Here is a 17,243-nt window from a genome sequence, read left to right on the forward strand (position 1 = left end):
GAGGCGGAGGAACAGAAAGGGGGCCGACTGCATCACCGCCAGCAGCAGCAGCGGCGGCATTACCCACGCCAAAGAGGAGAAAGACCGTCTCTCTATCTGGCCTTCCCCCCACCCCACCCCCACTGCTGTTGATGGCGACGATGCCGATGCAGTCGCCAACGTGCATAGCGGCCCGCAGCGAGCGTCGTCCAAACGAATAACAAAAGAAAAAAAGAAATGGGAAATGGCGTCGATACACGTCGAGAGAATGGGAGATGAGAGAGGGGGAGGGGAGGGAAGGGCGTGACGCTGTCCTCTCCCCACACACACACACCCTCCTGACACACACCGCACGACGGCAGCAGCAGCAGCAGAAGGCCGGAATGGCGGCGGAGGGCGAAGCAAAGAAGGAGATGGGGGTATTGTCCCTCTAAGGAGGCAAGGCGCCACCGAAGCTGCCGGCAAGCTCATTTCCACCCTTGCATGCGCCTATTGAGGCCGCTCCGCGCGAAGAGGTCTGTCTCTCTGCCTCTGTCTCTAAGCTTACGCACAGGAGAAAGTGTCAGAGAGGCACCACCGCCGCCGCCATCATCATCATTGTCCTCTTTCCACCGCAGCGAGTAGCAACAGCAACACAAGGTGAAGTGCACATCGGCTCGACGCGTGCGGCCCTCTTTGAGTAGACATGAACATATATTTGTGTACACATACACAGGCACGCACACACACACACATATATATATGTACACATAGGCACACAGACACACAGACAGACACACAGACACACCGCGAGAGAGGGGTGAAGAGAAGGGGAAGCAGAGATGCATAGAGGAGGATGTACGCTCTCTAACATGTGCACGCTCCCCTTTCCACGCTGAGAGGTGTGTATGTGTGTGTGTGTGTGTGTGTTGGGGGAAGGGAGGGAGGGAGGGGGGCATACACCTCTCCAAGTCAAACCTTCTCCTCTCCTCCCACCCTACTCTGGCGTCGTGTCTCTGTTTCGATGTCCCGTGCGGTGAGTTTCGCTCATGTGCTTGCCCGGCTGTCTGCATAGGCCCTGCGGCACCTTTCAGGAGGGCGGCGACGAGCAAGAGGTGGAGGAGTGTGTACAAAGGGGGGTGACGCGGGGATTCCTCTGCATGCGTCGCCCCCTCGCTTGCTGCGGGTTTGGGTGTGCACCTGCGCAGAGGCAGACGCGCGCCTCCCCCTAAGAAAACAAATCAGATCAGTACGGCATGCTCAACACCTCAATCCCAACGCGCAGGCAGCCACGCACGAGGAAGCCGTCCTGCTCTAACGTGAAGCGATTGATGAAGCGCAGCGGGCCCCAGCCCTTGCCAATGTAATCCTCCTGCCAGTCCCGCACAACGTGCACAACATCACGCGCCGGGTCCCCGTGGTACAGGATGACGCGAAAATCAACGCGGTGCTCGTGGCCCTCAGCGAAGAGGTAGACACCGCACTGCTCCGACGCCACAGTGGCATCAATGCCCACATACCACGGTAGGCTGTGCGAGGTGAAGGGGCGGCTGTAGCACGGCTCCTGCAGCGAAGTCACATCCATGATCACCCAAACAAACCGGTCCACGGCATAGCCGCTGCCCAGCAGCGTCGCCGCTGGCGAAGGCGCATTAGAGACACGGTTGGGGAGTAGTGCCGCTGCAGCGGCGGCGAGGGCAAAGGTCTGCGCCGCTGCATTGGCGTTGGCGACGGAGACAGAGACCTGTGGTGTACCTTGGCGCAACGGAGATGGAGCGCGTTGCGGCGTTGGGTCCGCCGGCATCGGCGTGGTGGCCTCGTGTCCGCTGGGCGCGCGGCGGGGGTCGACCAGCAACATGTCTTCGGTGGCTGCGTGCCGGCGCACGTTGGTCTGCGCTGCTGACGTCGATGAGCGGCGGTGCGGATGCTGGTAAGGAAGCGGCGATGGCTGCGAAAGGGCAGGGGACGTGTAGTCAACGGCGGTAGATGCGGCATGGTCGAACAAGCCTCCCACTCGCGGTAGGGAGCGGCCGCCCATCGTAACCTCCTCCTGCAATGCAGTCATCGACATTGGCGTCATACCACCGCTGCGGATGCCAGTGATGGCGAGAGCTGGCGCCAGCGTCGCCGCGACCACATCCACACCAGGCACGGCCGCAGCGTTAGCAGCAGCGACATGCAAGGACGACGACGAGACCGACACCGTCGGTTCCGAGTTTCCGGCTGAGCTGTCTGTGGGCACCGTGGGGGCAGTGTCAGGATAGCTCATGCAGCAGCGCCGCCGCAGCACCTCCACCTCTCCCTGCAAGGCGCGGCACTCCTCCGTGGACGCGTCGAGTGCCTGCGAGACCAGCAGCAGATGGTCCGCCACACAGCGCTTTAGGTGTCTCGCCATTTCTGCCCGTGGCAGCACCGCCGTACAGCCACGCTTCACAAAAGGGCACACGATGATGATGAGCGGGCACTGTCGCAAGTGCTCTGCGGCGTCCGACACGCAGCCGGTCCACGAGCATAGCGGGCGTGTCCGTCTTGCGCATCCGCTGCCCCTCGTCTCGCCACTGCTGCCCTCCGCCCTTTCCGCTGCTCTGTCGCCTCGTGCATTTTTGGCAGACCCGAGCTGCCACAGCTTCGACTGCAATGCGGGTGAAAGTGACGCGGGGCAGCAGCACCGTAGCGCGTTGATCTGCCGCTGCGCGCGAGCGTCGGTGCGCAGCAGCTCCACCTGGATCGGGGTGCGGTCCAGAGGGCACATGGAAGTTGGGTTCGCCTGCATCCACGACTGAAGGCAGCGACGGCAGAAAAGATGGCCGCACGTAGTGGCTGTTGGTCGCACACACACAGACATGCACACACCACAGACAAGATCGTCTGGCGTCTGGAGAGGGTCTAAGATGACCGCGCCGCCGTCCAGCTCGTACGTGAGGAGACTGCCGACATCGGTGGCGTTTGTTGCTTCCGTCGACGCCTTGAGCTCTTGAGTCGTAGCGGAAGCGGAGGCGGAGGCGTTGACGACGGTGGAGGGCGACGCGCTCCACATCCCTAGAGGCTTGAAGTTGGGGGTCGTTGGCGAAACGGACGCCTGTGGCCGCATGCCAACTGGGCTCGACTGGCTGCCGGAGCCTCGAAGTGCGTGCGTCGGGTGCGCCGCTGCCGCGCCGGCGAAATTTGCACCTCGAGAGGGCGCAACGGCAGCATCAGGCGCGGTGGTGCTGCGAGTGCTGGGGCACGAGCACGAGCGACGCACCGAGGCGCTCGTGGCATCGTTCATGACTGGTGGCGGCATGAGCCCACGGCGGCGCGGCGGATTAGAGAGATCTCCGCGGGTGGTGGTAGAGGCAACTGCCGGTGCGGGCACGTACAGGTGAAGGGAAGCCAGGGATGACCCCTGCCGAGGCTCCGGCACCGCACACGGCGCGCCGTCGTGTTTCGGCGTTGCAGGCACGCTTGATGCGCCCGGCGTTGACGCCTGCACGGCCCTTTCGGGGGTATGAGTGGAATAGTGGCCGCCACGGTACGCTTCAGAAATGGCGGCGTCGTTTGGTGCCACACGCGTCAAGGCACCGAAGGCGACAGAGGCGTCTCGAAAGGTCGGCGAAGTCCCGCTTGTCGCATCGACAGCCGGCGTCTGATGACTGAAGTCGGCAGACGGCAACGTGGATATCCCAGGCGGGTGATTCAGTGCCGCGGCAGCGCCCGAAGACGATAGCGAGTTCAGGTGTGAGTAGCCCGCAAGCTTTTCTGTGCCTCCGACAACGTTTGGCAGCGCATTCGTCCACGCCGACACGCTACAGCCGCCGACACTGGTACGACTGGTACTGTTGCTCGTACTTTCCAGTGTGTCTGTCGCATTGCTCCCCCTGCGAGGGCGTTGCCGTGAGTTCGCCGTGGCCAAGTCAGCTCGCCTAGTGGGGTCGCTGCCACCGCTGCTACCGTTGTTACTGGGGGTACTTTCGCGGCGTCGCGGTAAAAAGGATGGCGGAGACGCTGTGTCAGCGCGGCGAACGTCTCGCATTCGGGGCGGCAAAGAGCGGAGGAGAGTTGGGGAAGGAGAGGGGGAGAGAGAGAATGCGGGAGCACTGCCGAGAGGGGTGGCGCAATTCACTCTGTGTGTGTGTGTGTGTGCGAGTGTGTGAGAGAGTGAGTGTGTGATGGGGAGGGGGAGGGGAGAAGAGGATGCGCGCAACCAAAGCGAATGGGAAGAAAGCACACACACACAGAGAGAGTGAGAGGGAGGGGGAGAGACGAATGGCGCCAATGGGTGAGTCGAGCAACGGCAACAGTGAAGGCGCGTCGTTCCGATGAAGAGACGAGGTGCACCCAGATAGAGAGACGCTTGCAGACACCTGTACACCGAGAGAGAGACAAACACACACGCACACTTACGCTTTTACACTTGCGCACGACGCGCTGGGAAGATGCGACCTCGCTCGGCAGACGCGGTGGGATGGGTGGGGGAGAGGGTCAATCGGTGTGCGGCGCGTATGCTTCAAAAAGAGGGAGGCGGCAAACTTTGTCTGCGTGAAGGGCACGCCTCTCTTGGAATGATGTGGACGTCGCGAGGGCCGAAAAGGTCAGCTGCGCTACAGCGAAAAGAATGCGAAGGGTGGCGGCACTGAGAAGACAAAAGGGGAGGAGTGATGGAGTCGATGACGCTAACCTCCCGCGCACCTCCCGCCTCTGCACACTAATAGACGTCCGTGCACGTGCGTGGGCCTACCCCTCCTGCGCCATCCAGTTTTCTGGCACTTCCTCCTCCACGAGTCTATCAATGTCTGTTGGGCAGTGACTCTACCTTCACGGGGCACCCACACATGCGCGCAGAGCAGCACAACTCCGATGGGATGGGACTGTGCTTCTAGAAAAAAAAAAGCTGAGGGCGATATCAAGAACGGAGAGGTAGGAGAGCAGAAAACGTGCGGGGAGCGTATGTCTAGAGACGCCGGTAGATGTGACAGTGATGGGGTGGGATGGCGATGGTGCTAAGAGAAGGGGGGGCAGAGAAGACGACAGGATGTGAGAGAGCGTATCCACACAGAGAGGCCCTGCGAAGCGGGAAGAGTACATGTGTATGCTAGGCAGTATGAGGAGGGTGGCCCTTCGCATATATGCTAGCACAGACACAGACACACACGCACACGCGCGTATATATATATACATGTATACGGCAATTCTCTGTTGGTCAGTACTCTTCTTGTGGGGGGGGAGATGTACTCGCAGTTGATCTGGGAGGCACACGCGACAACACGAACGCACAAACGCACAGAGAGAGCGCGAGAGCTCAAAACGGAAAGGGAGTGAAGACAGAGACGGGGGGATACACCAGAAGAACCTCACGGAACCCAAGTCGCGCCAAAGCGTTGTGGCCGCACGAGTGTCTCGCGCGCAGATACACATGGGCTTTCCGCGCACTCTAGCAGGTCGCTCGGGACGGCACAGCCCGATGTGAGGCGCGTTCGGGTCGCGCGCGCGATGAGCGAGGTTGCCATCACCTTGCCATCCCGCAGACCTGCCAGCAGCATTGATGGACTAAAAACGAGATCCTCGATGGCGCTGCGGGAGTGAACATGCGGAGCCACCTGCATGCAGGTTGCCTCGGTCAGCACCGTTTTTTCTGGAAGTCGTGCCAGGAACTCGATGCCCACCGCAGGTGCCGCCACGTCGCCCGTCGGCCGCGCCGCCGCACTTGCAGATGAAGTCGCGCCACTTCTGGGTTGCGGAGCTGCGCTGCGGCTACTGCTCGTTGCGTCGGCGCTGACGGAAAAGGCGTGCGGCGGGTAGTAAGCAAACGTGTCCTCGCCCTCGCCCTGGATACGCCGCTCCGTCCGCGCCATCGCCGCACCGATGCTGCGGAGATGCAGCAGCAGCACCAAGCCGTTGGATAGGCCAAGTGCAACAAGCGGATCGTAGTTGCTGCGCGCCACACATGTGACGTACACAGCGTCACTGTTCGACAAGCTGCTGGCAGAGAGCGCAACACCCGCGCCTGCATCACCGCCCCCGGCACCGAGCGACGGTCCCAGGGTAGACCGCAGCACTGTGGTGACGGGCACAGTCCCCAGCACCACTAGCCTTCCCGTGACGATCTCGTACGTGGCCAGCATGCCGTCCACAGACACCACCAGCACCGCTCGCAGAGGGGTGATAAAGACAGCGTAGGAGGGTATGAAGGGAAGCGCACACCGCGCCATGATCGCACCGGCGTCCAGCATAGTATCGAGGACCAGCACCTCCCCCACCATCTCCCCTGTATCCGAGCCGGCAGCCGCGACGCGCCGTGCTGCGGTTGCCAAGGGTGGGGCCGCTGCCACGGGCGAGGACGCATCCAGTGCAGGAGGTGGTGCCTTTGCGCCCATGTCGTAGTCTGACATCAGGACGGCACTTCCTCGGTCGCGTCGATGCCGGTGTGGCTCCCTGGTCGTCCCAACCACCACCACCAGGGAGCTCCGATCCCCGCAGAACGTGCAGGCGCGTATGCCAAAGGGGGCGAACAGCTGCGGGAAAAAAAAGGCCGGGGGGCTCTCGACGGCCGCCGCGGCGAAGCGCCAGCCCGCCACGGAGCCGTCCGAGAGGCCTGCAGCGATGATGTAGCCGCTGGGGGAGAAAGCGACTGGGATGACGGCGTGGCGGTCGGCGTTGCCGGGCGAAGGTGGTGCCGCCGCTCTGCCTGTGATAAAGGTCGGCCGCGCGGCCGCGGCGGGCCTCGTCGCCGTGTCCCACACCCGCCATAGGGGCGCCCCGCCACCGCCGCCGCAGCCATTGCCGACAGCACCTTTGATGTGGCGCACGGCACAGCAGAAGCTCGCCACGCACTCCTGAGACGCGAAGGGGTAGAGGTCGAGGTGCCCGTCGAGGTGCCTGGAGACAAAGAAGGGCAAGTGCGGATGACTGGAAGGCATCGCGTTGGCCGCCAAGCTAAACCGTGGGCGGCTCTCGAGAACCGACTTGGCCGCCACCGCTGCGATGACAGCCGGTGTGTACTGCGGCTTCGCGCGCTCCGTCGCCAGGCGAAGCCGCTCGTTCTGTGCGGTGAGGCTCAGCGTGAAAGCGGCCGTCGCCAAGTTGCGCTCCGTTGCCTGTTTCCACAGCGCCTCCTCATTGTCCCCGGCGAGGAGCTCTCGGAACCCGTGGCCGACCGACGTGCCGGCCTCCGTCGTCCACACCACACTGTCGCAGCTGGAGGCGTCGAAGTGCACCCCGGTGACGCTGTGGTTGTGCTGAGCAAGGATAAGGCGGTCGGAGCTGACGAGACGTCGCTCCTGCTCCTGGCCGAGGCCCAGCGTCACCATGAGCAGGAGCGACCGCAACATCGCATGCGTGTGGTGCCGCCGCATCCATGCCAGCTGCATGTAGGAAAGCGCCGGGCAGTACACCTGGGAGCGGCCGTCAGACGGATGTGGTTCGCTTGGCCACGGTGCGGCCTCAGACGTCAAGGGCGACTCAGCCCGCGTCGCGTACGACGAGGAGACTGGTGTGGTGGCGGCTGAGAAGATGGAGAAGATGCTCTGCGAGGAGGAGCCGGTGCTGCTGAAAATCGTGCCTAAGTTTCCTGGACGGCTGCGCTCTCCCAGAGGATCTGTTACCACCTTCAGTGGACGCAGCAGGCGCTCCAGCAGTGCTCGCGCCGACGCGTGTGATGCTGTCGCCTCCTGCAGCAGCTCCACTGCTGCGTCGGTCGGCGCCGCGAGCTGACGGCACTGCGCCAGAGCCACCGGTGGTAATGACCACAACAGCTCGAGCTGCGTCGCACACAGCTCCACCAGCACGCGTGCGTGGTCCTCCACCCACGAAGCTGAGAACCCAGGAGGCGGCGTTAGAGGATTGGATGGCGCACGGTCGGTCGTCCTTTCTTCACAGCTGAATTCGGCCGCCGTGGAGGCCTCCGTCATTGCCGGAGAGGAAGCCGCCAGCACATTTAACGGTGGAGCAGCTAGCACGGCCACCAACACCGCCCGCATCAACTTCACCACCTGCTGCACTTCTAAGAAGATCCCGTTCGGGTCCGTCAGAGGCCCGGGCGCGTACTGTGGCTGTGCTGCGTAGATGCGCAGCATGCATTCCTCCGAGAGAGCGCTCCACTGCGTCGCCACATCGAGTAGCAGCGTGCATAGGACTACGCGACGCTGCTGCAGCGCCGCCTGCACCTCCGTGGAGAGCGTTTCGGCATAGATGGCCCCGCCGTCCTTGGTGCGCTGCGTGGTTGGCGCAGTCGCCCCCAAGCTCAACTCCATCTGTGTCAGTTGCCTGAGGTGCTCCATGAGCCGCAAGTATTGCTGAGCCTGGCAGCATGAGAGCAGCAGCGACACCTGGGCCGAGTCGGTCAAGCGCAGCGGCACGGAGTCACCAGGCGCCTCGGCATCGCTGGCGGTGCCATCCGCGTCGAAGGTGGAGCGAAGGCTACCACAAGCCCCGTCGGCTTCGAAGGAGGTACCTGGCACCCGCGCCGCATACTTGTTCGACCTCCTCGCTTCCGCGGCAGCAGCGAGCAGCGCATCAAAGATGCTCTGATGGGTCTGATTGTTTTCTTCGTTGCCGCTGCTGTCCTCCGCGTCGTCCTCGCCCGCCATCGCTTCCACATCCTTGTCGTTCGCGACGCCCAGCACGAGACCCTTGCCGCTGCCGGCCCCTCCCCCCCGGTGACCCCGTGATGTGGCTGCCTGCCCACCACCGAGGCGGCTGCCATCCGCCTCGCACGCGTCACGGTAGTGCCGCCTCACGTGGTGTAGAAGAAGAAGAAAAAAGGCTGTAAGAGGATGTCGCAACGGGTGCGGGGTCGCGGCGAGCGGCGCTGACGCTGACGAGGCAGCATCCGTTGCGTGAGCAGCACAGGTTTCTTGCAGCGCGCCACTGTCGTCCGACAGAAGCTTCGCCTGCACCGCAGCCTTCAGCACCCCCTCCGTGGAGATGGGAACCTGCTGAAGGGCGAGCAGCACGATGTAGTTGGCACCGCGCAGCGCCACCTCGCTCAAGAGGAAGTGAAGCAGGGGCACACACAGGGCGCGCCAGCCGACGTCTACAGCTGCGGGGGTGATGATATCCAAAGACGGTCCAGCCGTCGACACAGGCGCCGCCAGCGAGGACTTCTCCTCCCTCTGCGGCAGTGGCGGTGCTCCTGCCGGTGGACCGACCTGAGCAGAACCCGCCCCTGCGCTCTCGGAGCCCTCCACATTGTTTCTGTTGCTGGCTGTCGTACATCGTGCCGTGCGCGTATGGACCTCCCCAGCTGATAAGAGGCGTAGCAGCGATGTCAGCAACTGCTGGAACGATTCGTGCCGATTGGTCGAGGCCGAGGGCGGCTCAGAGGATAACGGTGGCACGGCAAACGATGGCACAAACACAACTTCGGCTCCCCCGTCACGACCGCCAGCACCCGCCACGCTCGACGTCGTCATGAAGGGCGAGGCGGCGGTAAAGCTCAGCAACATGCGGCGCAGAATGTCCTCGCACGTCCCAGCGTACCCCGTGATACCCGCGTCACTTTCAGCGTCACTGCTTGCCGGGACTGCGGCGCCAGTCCGGGCGTAGGCGTACTGCACCTCCGCCTCTGCCGCAGCGGCCGCCTCCTCAGAGAATGTGAAGGCCGGCGAGGAGGCGCCAGCAGGAGTCCCTGCCCCGGTGGAGGACGGCCCATCCTGTCTTCCAAGCGCGAAAGCGTCACCGCCACTGCGGTCGCCATCGCCGCTGCCGTCGTCGTCGTCGCTGTCACTCCCGAATCGACGAAAGAGAAGTGTCCCGGTATTGAAGTCCGCCGCCATCTTCGACACGTGCGGCGGCGCTCTCTGAGACGCACCCGCAGCACTCCTCGATCCTTCCAGCGCACCAGAGCGGGCCGCTGTTGCGGTTGCCGCCTCTGCCCGCAGCCCCCGCAGCAGCACCTCCGCGTCGCGGTAGTGCAGATACCCGTTCAGACTCAGGCGGTGCGCCAAGCAGTAGCGACCGAGGCGCAGCAGACACACCACCTCACAGGCTGGGGAGAGAAAATGGTCGCCGCGGTAGGCAAGGGCGGCCACGCAGTCTCTGGCGTAGCGCAGCGCGCAGAGGGCCTCCGGATGCGCGGTGGGGTGGGCCGCGATGCGCTGCAGCGCTCGGATACGTCGCTGCACCGTCACCTCTGGGGACACCGGCGGCGGGCCAGCGTCGAGCCAGCTGAGGCACGCCAGCTCCCACATATCCAGCGCACCACACACCTCCGCCTCAGCCTCGCGCTGCACGATGTACCATTCCAGAGGCGTCTCCGCTGTCGGCGACTGCTCAAGGCCATCGCTCGCTGCTCGCAGCACGAACAGGGCCAAGGATGCGTTGCGGCATCGCTGCAGCAGCACCTGCACGGCACTTCGCACGTCGCCAGCCAGCAGGAAAAAGGCTGCGCCGTATTCCGGCATGTTTTTGCTGATGGCAGCGTACGCGTTAGCGGAGGCGGCAGCGCGGCTATGCGCGTCGTTCGAAAAGTCGCGGCTGAAGAAGCAGTGCAGCCGCTGGTTGCTTTGGGCCTTCGCCAATGCCGCCAGCGTACCGACCTTGCGAGCTGTGCAGTACATGAGTGCGCATGCTGTCAGATCCTTTGTCGACTGATACTGATGGCGAGCGACGCGGTCCGCCATAGCGCGCAGGTCAGCCGCACAGCGCAGCCAAAATGCCACGCCAGAACGCTTCACCTGCTCCCAGGTCAGCTCCTGCGGCAACGCCGCTCCGGCGGCGGGGTCGCCGGCGCGGCCGGCACCAAAGCCACTGGAAGCAGCGCCGCCACCACCGTCCACGTGCATTGGGCTTGCCTTGTCAAATAATAGCGACACCAGAGTCGACTGCGAGTCGGACATGGCTGCCCACAAGTACGACGCCGTCGAAATGGTACGCGTGGCGGTGCGGCCAACTTCAAAGTGCAGCACAGAGTCCAGGGCGCGCGAGTCAGTGGCGGCAGCGGCCAGCGCATCCATATTCTTCAGTCGCAAGCGCCTTGCAAGGCTCATGTAGCGACTGTAAAAGAGGTGCCGTGCGGCTGCCTCGTCAACGCTGCGGCTCAGCGGCAGCGTATCGCGCAAGGCCTCCAGGATGCATAGGAGCTTCAGCTGCTCATGGCTATCCAGTCCACTCAAGGTCACTTGCGGAAGGAGCTGGGAGAGCTCGCTGAAGAGCGTGCCGCAGGTGGCGCTGAAGTCATGCAGGCGGTTAGCTGCCGTCGTGCAAGGCATCGAGGAAGATGGGGTGGGCGCCGTCGCGTTGGCAAGTGTCTCCTCTTCGCGCAGCGCTGCCACAGATAGGCGCGGTGGAGTTACACGGCGCAGCACCTCCTCGTACTGCACCACCTGTGGACGGTCCTGGAAGCCGCGCGCCACGGCCGAGGTGCACAGGCGCCGCGCCAACTCCTCTGGGGGCTCACCAAACGGCATCGCGCTCGGCGAAACATTCACGGCCGAGGCCGCCTCGCCGGCCCCCGCGGATGGCACCGCCGTCCTCAGTGCGTCTGCGACGCATGCCAACACCTTTGCTAGCACGCTCCATCGCGCCATGCCGATCAGCTGCATGAGAGAGTCAGGGTGGTATTGCGGCAGCGCTGCCTCTCCGATGACGGAAGCTGATGGGCCGTGTGAAGCACTGGGTGGGGCGCCACTGCCGCGGAACGGGAGTTGGCGGACATGAATGAAGGTGCTGTCGGCCGTTGCGTAGAGGACGTGGCGGGTGGTGGGGCAAAAAAAACCCAGCTTGGCCGCGTCGGTTGGGGAGAGATCCACAGGATTCGACTCGCACGCCCCGGCGACGTCGACGACCATGAGAGCCGTCACCCTCTCCGGAGCGACCGCCGAGCCGCGACCGCGGCTTCTGAGCAGCCCGCCGTGCGGCACCGCCAGCGGGCACCAGGAACCGTCTTGGACGTAGGAGTATCCGCTGTGGGTCTCTCTGGGGAAGCAGCGAAGCCAGCGCTCGAACCGTAACTGCTGCATGGCCGCGCTCTCCGCTGACCGCAGCGACGCATCTCCTCCGAGCGGCCACCGTCGCAGCAGCACGACCTCCCCACTAGCGTTCAAGTAGAAGGCGTCTACCCCAGGCAGTGTCGCCTCCAGTGCGAACGCGGAAGTGCTGGAAGCGAGACAAGCCTCAGGCAAGCCAGTGCTGCCGTTGGCTTTTAGCGGCGACGCCACTGCAGCTACCTCAGGCGCCGCGAGCGACTGGACAGCTGGGCAGCCATATAGATACAAGACGGGGAAGGCATCCCTGCCATCCACCGAGGTGCGGCAGAGCACCCCGATCACAACGTCGTTGTTCACCAGCAGGGCACCAATAACGCACGAGATGCTCAGAGGGTCGATCGTCGTGGGCAAAAGAAGACGCTGCGAGAAAGTCGGCGCACCAGCCTCGCCATTGTCAGGCGACAGCGGACTACGCACGCGAACATACGCCGCCCCAGGCGGCCCCGATACAACCTCGCAGCGCACCACCGCCGACCCCGCTGCAGATACGGACACACGCTGGCAGGCGCAGAAGGCCTCGCGAACACCCTGCACGAAGCCTCCCAAGCTACTTGGTGATACAGCTCCCCACGCCGAAGGCACTTGCGCTCGCACCAATGGCTTCGACCACCAACGCTGCTGCACTTCCGCCGGCACGAACACATATTCGGCAACGACGGGCTCGAAAGGGATGTAACAGCCGCCGGCAGCCACGAGACGGTGTACCGGGGCAAGCGCCTCCAGACACGGGGGACGGAGTCGGATCAGCGCCGCATCATCACCACTCCCTTCTCCCTCGCCGTTGCCGTCGCAGAACGTGTTCGCACGAACGAGCAGCAGCAACTCGCCGCTCGTGTCAATGCAACAGCTCGCCAGCACGGACAGACTACGCGCAGCGCCACGGCAGCGAGGCATGATGGTGACCGTGTCGACCTCGGCGTCGGCTGGCGCCGCTTTCTTCGTGAGTGCTTGAGCGACGTCGATGGCCTCCGCGCCCTCTTCCAACGCTCCGTACTTCGCAACGAGATGCGTCAGCAAACGCCCCGCGTCCTGCTGGGCCGCCTTCAGCAGCGCCGGCATGAAGCGAAGCTTGTCCGGGCACTTTCGGGTCATGAAAGAGACCACATTCTCCTCTGTCACCTGCGCCGCACCGCTCGCTGCCGCCGCGGTGGGTGCTGTCGTCCGTGCCATTGGCGGCGCACCCCTCGCCGGGGAGGCACCTGCACTTGGGCTCGCCTGCTGGAGCGCATCCTGCGCGTTACTAACGCCGCCATTCATTTCGTCAGCGCCTCCCGCCGAGGCGCCAGGGATGAGTACCTCAGTGAGTGGCGCCACTGTAAGCACGCGCGCCTGCATACTAGAGGGCTCTACCTGCAGCACAACCACACCCCACACTGTTCGAGCAGGCGTCCCACTCGCTACGAGGTCAGGAGCGGTGTAAGGAACGCTGTGCGGGGAGGGAGCCGAGGCGGTGTGAGATGGAGCGGCTGTGTCGGCCGCGATCGCCTCGTCAGCCTGCCGCGCCGTCTCCCAGGCCCCAGAGGCTGCCTCCTCGACTTCCAGAAACGACGGAGAGGGCCTCAGCCGGCGCCGCGGCGACTCGGCTGGGTGCGGCGTCGTAGTCGCGGGGAAGCCAAGCAGGCCGGCAATTAGGATCGTCGGCAAACCTGCGTAGCTCCAAGCAGGTGAGGGTTGTGGCTGCCTCTGCATCTGTGCGGCCTCTGCCAGAGGCACCACAGTCCGCAGCGACAGCAACGGCGCGCAGCCCAAAGCCAGGAAGCACTCCACTCGATAGACGGCGGCGGAGAGGTCTACCATCACTGCTAGCACCACCCCGCTTGCAAAGCGCAGTACCATTCGATACCGACGCGAAGCGCCGAGCAGAAGCTCCACCGCGCACGGCTGCTTGCCCGTGTCATGCCCGAGCTCGATGGGCCGCATGCGCCATGTTGGGAGAACTGTGACTTTCACCAGGGAGCTGTAAAGACGCAGAAGAGGCTGCAGCAGCCCCCTGCAAGCCAACCCGACAGCGCGCTGCTTGGCAAAGCTCGCGTGCTTCTGCCGCCCAAACGAGTAGCTCGATGTCCGAACGGTGCCGTCATCCTCGACGTGCACAAACTCCATGCGGCTGCTCATCGAGTTGGCTTCCGCAGAGCGCGAAAAGTTCGGCACGAGGCTCGTGTGCATCTCCTCAATCGACGGCGGCGGTGCCCCTCCCCATGTCGTCTCGGGCGCCATACTGGCAGGCAGCAAGGCAAGGTCCGGCGTATTTGGTGTTACCGAGGGAGAGTGCAGCAGCGCGTCCGCTGCCGATGCCGAGGGTGTTGGGTTGCCATCGAGGGATACAGTGTTGCTGCTGGGGCACGGGCACGGGTGCGGCCCGGCTCTTGGCGAAGACGGGGTATACGTTAGAGCAATCACACCGGTGGGAATCAGCTGCATAATCCTCTCGACGCTCCTGCCACCGAAGCCTAGGCCTGTGCTGGCAGTGTCTGGCCCCTCCCCCTCGTAATCGCCTCGGCACAGTCCCCACCCGCCATCTTCGCACTCTTCCATCACATTGGTGCACCACCGCGTGGTGGGCAGTGATTGCACTGTGTACAGCATCATGTACGCCGTCTCCTCCTGTGGATGCGTGCATGTGACGCACAGCAGTGTGTGCGACGAGACGCAGTGCCACCGCATGTCATCAATGTGATAGATGCCCACAGAGGTGGTGAGAGCGCGCTCGGCCAGCGTGATGTACGCGCCGGCCGCGGGCGACACAGACACTTGAGGCGCCGTTGTAGGCCGGCCTGTCGCTGGAGGAAAGCCACCGATTAGGGCCGGGCCCGACGTTGGTGAGAAGGCCGGCGTTGGCCCGACACTAAAGCTTCGACGCGCACCCGTCACTGTGGCGCGTGTGCCGCCACCAGATGTGGGGTAAACGGCGAAGAGGGGGGAAGCGGCTGTGGATGTGGCAGTGCTGAAGTGGCGGTCCCTCACCAAGCTCGGCGACGCGGGGGACGATACGGGCACCTGTCCCTCGGAGGGGCAGGTGCAGGAGGTAAAGATGACCATTGTGGCGTGGCCCAAGGCGAGGGCGACGTGATGGTTCACACGGCACACCGCAAGGCTGCGGTAGGCCCCCATAGACCGCCACACAACGCGATCCGGCAGCTGCGGCTCGGCTGCTGCGCTGCCGGCCGCAGAGGCAGATGTCGGCGCCCCACTGCTGTTTCCCAGGACGATCAGCACCGCCTCTGTGTCGAGCACCACACATAACGTGTCCGCACTCACGAAGTCCATTACTCGCACGACGGAGGAGCGCGCTGGCGCAGATATCCGCACGGGTACAACAACAGCAGCAGCAATGCCTCCAATCCTCCCGCCCGCAGAGGCGGACGTGGCGTCCCCGGCAGATGTGGAGGAGAGGGCGGAAGTGGGGGCGCCACGGCATGGAGTGCTCGAGGAAGAGGGAGAGGCGGTGCCGGCCTCGTTCAGCCCAGGGGAAGCGGTGGATGGCGTCGAACTCAAGCGGAGCCCTACTCGCCTCCAGCGCAGCCGCCCTGTCGAGCCACACTGTCTCTGTGGTGTTTGCCCGCCGCTTGCCATGGGGTCAGAGGCCCTCATCGCCGCAGGCGACGAGGACATCTGCAGTGTTTGGAAAAGATGACTGCGCCCGTGCACGGATGGGTACCGACCTGCTGACCTTTCAGCCGTGCCGGAGGTCGCGGCGGCGGCGGAAGGCGACACCGCTGCAGTGTCAGTTCCCTCCGCTGTCCGCCAGAGCGACGGCGCGCGAGTTTCGCACCACAGCCTCCCGGCATCGTCGAGCTCCAACACAAACAATGCCGTTGTCGTGGCGACGGCAACGCGCAGGACGTCCTCGGTGAAGGAGCACAGAGACACAGCGCACACACGTGACGCCGACGCCGGTAGTGCATGAGCCGACTCGCCTGGAGCGCACGCTGCTGCTGCTGTTTTGGGCGATGTGGTGGCAGCGGTTTCGGCAGTTGAGGTTGTGGTGCGGCGGGGCGACTGCAGGGCCGACGCCGCTCCCGCCACCTCGTCGAGCAGAGGACCGCTTTGTGCCAGCACCACGCCGTTCTTCAGCAGCAGCAGTGTGCTTCCTCCTGTGATGAGGGCGGTGAAAAGGTCGCCGTTAGGATTTATGTAATGCGTGTCGTGGGAACACTCCTGAGGAATAAGTGCGCGCGGCGGCTCGTGAGGCGGCGAAGGCGCCGGTGACGGCGGCATAGCCCTCAGCAGTAGCCCTTCGGCCTTGCTTGGCTCTTGTATGTAGGTGTGTGACTGTGGGTGTCTTGCGCTGTGATTGCTGGTGTGCATGGTGCGCCCCCGGCGCAACACGCACAAGGGCGCCGCTCTTGTGGGGCCCGCAGAGGTCGGCCACGCGCCCTGGAGAGCAAGCGGGTGGGAAGGAGTAAAGCGCACCCCCTTCAGGGTGGGCGCCGGCCGCACGTACCCAAGACGAGTGCGAAGGCAGCGGCCTTTGCGTGACCGTACACCTGGCGTTTGTTGCAGCAGTCGAGAACGGGAGCGGCAGGCGGTGCGGTGCGGGGGAGGGGGGCGAAGGTGGGCCAGTTCTGACAATATATATATATATATGGGAATAATATTTACGACCAGGACGAAAGGGGCCTGTGTGGACTAATGCGGTAGTGCAGATGCACGTGAAAGCGCACACAGACGTGCACAGAGATGGAGGGGAGGGCAGTAGAGGAAGGGGATGGAGAGGGAAGAGCGTGTGTGTGTGTGTGTGTGTACAGTGAGGGGAGAGGAAGAGAGGGGAAGTAAATTAAGCCGGCGTCACAAAGGGGGGAGACAGGACATGGAAGAGAGTGGGGACGAATTCACGCGCCCACACACCGCAGCGCAGTGCAGTGGGAGAGGAAAAGAGAGGGGGAGGGAGAGGCGCGGGCTGGTCTTTGTAAGAGAGGGCTTCCCGCAATGAATGAGGCGTGAGGAGTTGGGGAACGGGCAATCGCGATGTTTGCGGTTCGCTGACACCTGCAACACTCATTCGAAATCATGTGGCGAAGTATGTGAAAGGAACGCACAGGAGGGAGAGAGGGGGGAACGGCACGAAAATGGTGACGTAAGGGCGCTTGATTAGAGAAGGACGGTCCTCTCTCCCTCTCACTGCTAACAGCTGACGCCACGCACTTCCATGCGCATAAAGGCGCCGACACAGCCACAGGAAGGACGTGCGATAAGATCTGATGACGCATACGCAAGGCAATATGACGAAGAAGAGATGTCTTCGGTGTGCAGCCTTCGCGCATCACGGAGCCACACCACGCATCGCAGTGTGGGCGCATCGCACATGGGTGGGTTCTGCGA

At 63.8% G+C, this 17,243-nt stretch overlaps 2 protein-coding genes across 2 annotated transcripts; both read right to left on the reverse strand.

Annotated features, from left to right (window-relative positions):
• Positions 1-1,204: 1,204 nt before the first annotated feature.
• Positions 1,205-3,970, reverse strand: LSCM1_07294 (uncharacterized protein; the record flags this gene model as incomplete). The annotated part of the gene is made up of 1 exon (XM_067324670.1): positions 1,205-3,970. The coding sequence occupies one exon, from the start codon at positions 3,968-3,970 to the stop codon at positions 1,205-1,207; it is 2,766 nt and encodes a 921-aa protein (XP_067181027.1).
• Positions 3,971-5,288: 1,318 nt separating this feature from the next.
• On the reverse strand, positions 5,289-16,139 carry LSCM1_07295 (uncharacterized protein; the record flags this gene model as incomplete). The annotated part of the gene is made up of 1 exon (XM_067324671.1): positions 5,289-16,139. The coding sequence occupies one exon, from the start codon at positions 16,137-16,139 to the stop codon at positions 5,289-5,291; it is 10,851 nt and encodes a 3,616-aa protein (XP_067181028.1).
• Positions 16,140-17,243: the final 1,104 nt, after the last annotated feature.

This window comes from Leishmania martiniquensis, chromosome 7 (genome assembly GCF_017916325.1).
Source record: "Leishmania martiniquensis isolate LSCM1 chromosome 7, whole genome shotgun sequence".
Taxonomy (NCBI): domain Eukaryota; phylum Euglenozoa; class Kinetoplastea; order Trypanosomatida; family Trypanosomatidae; genus Leishmania; species Leishmania martiniquensis.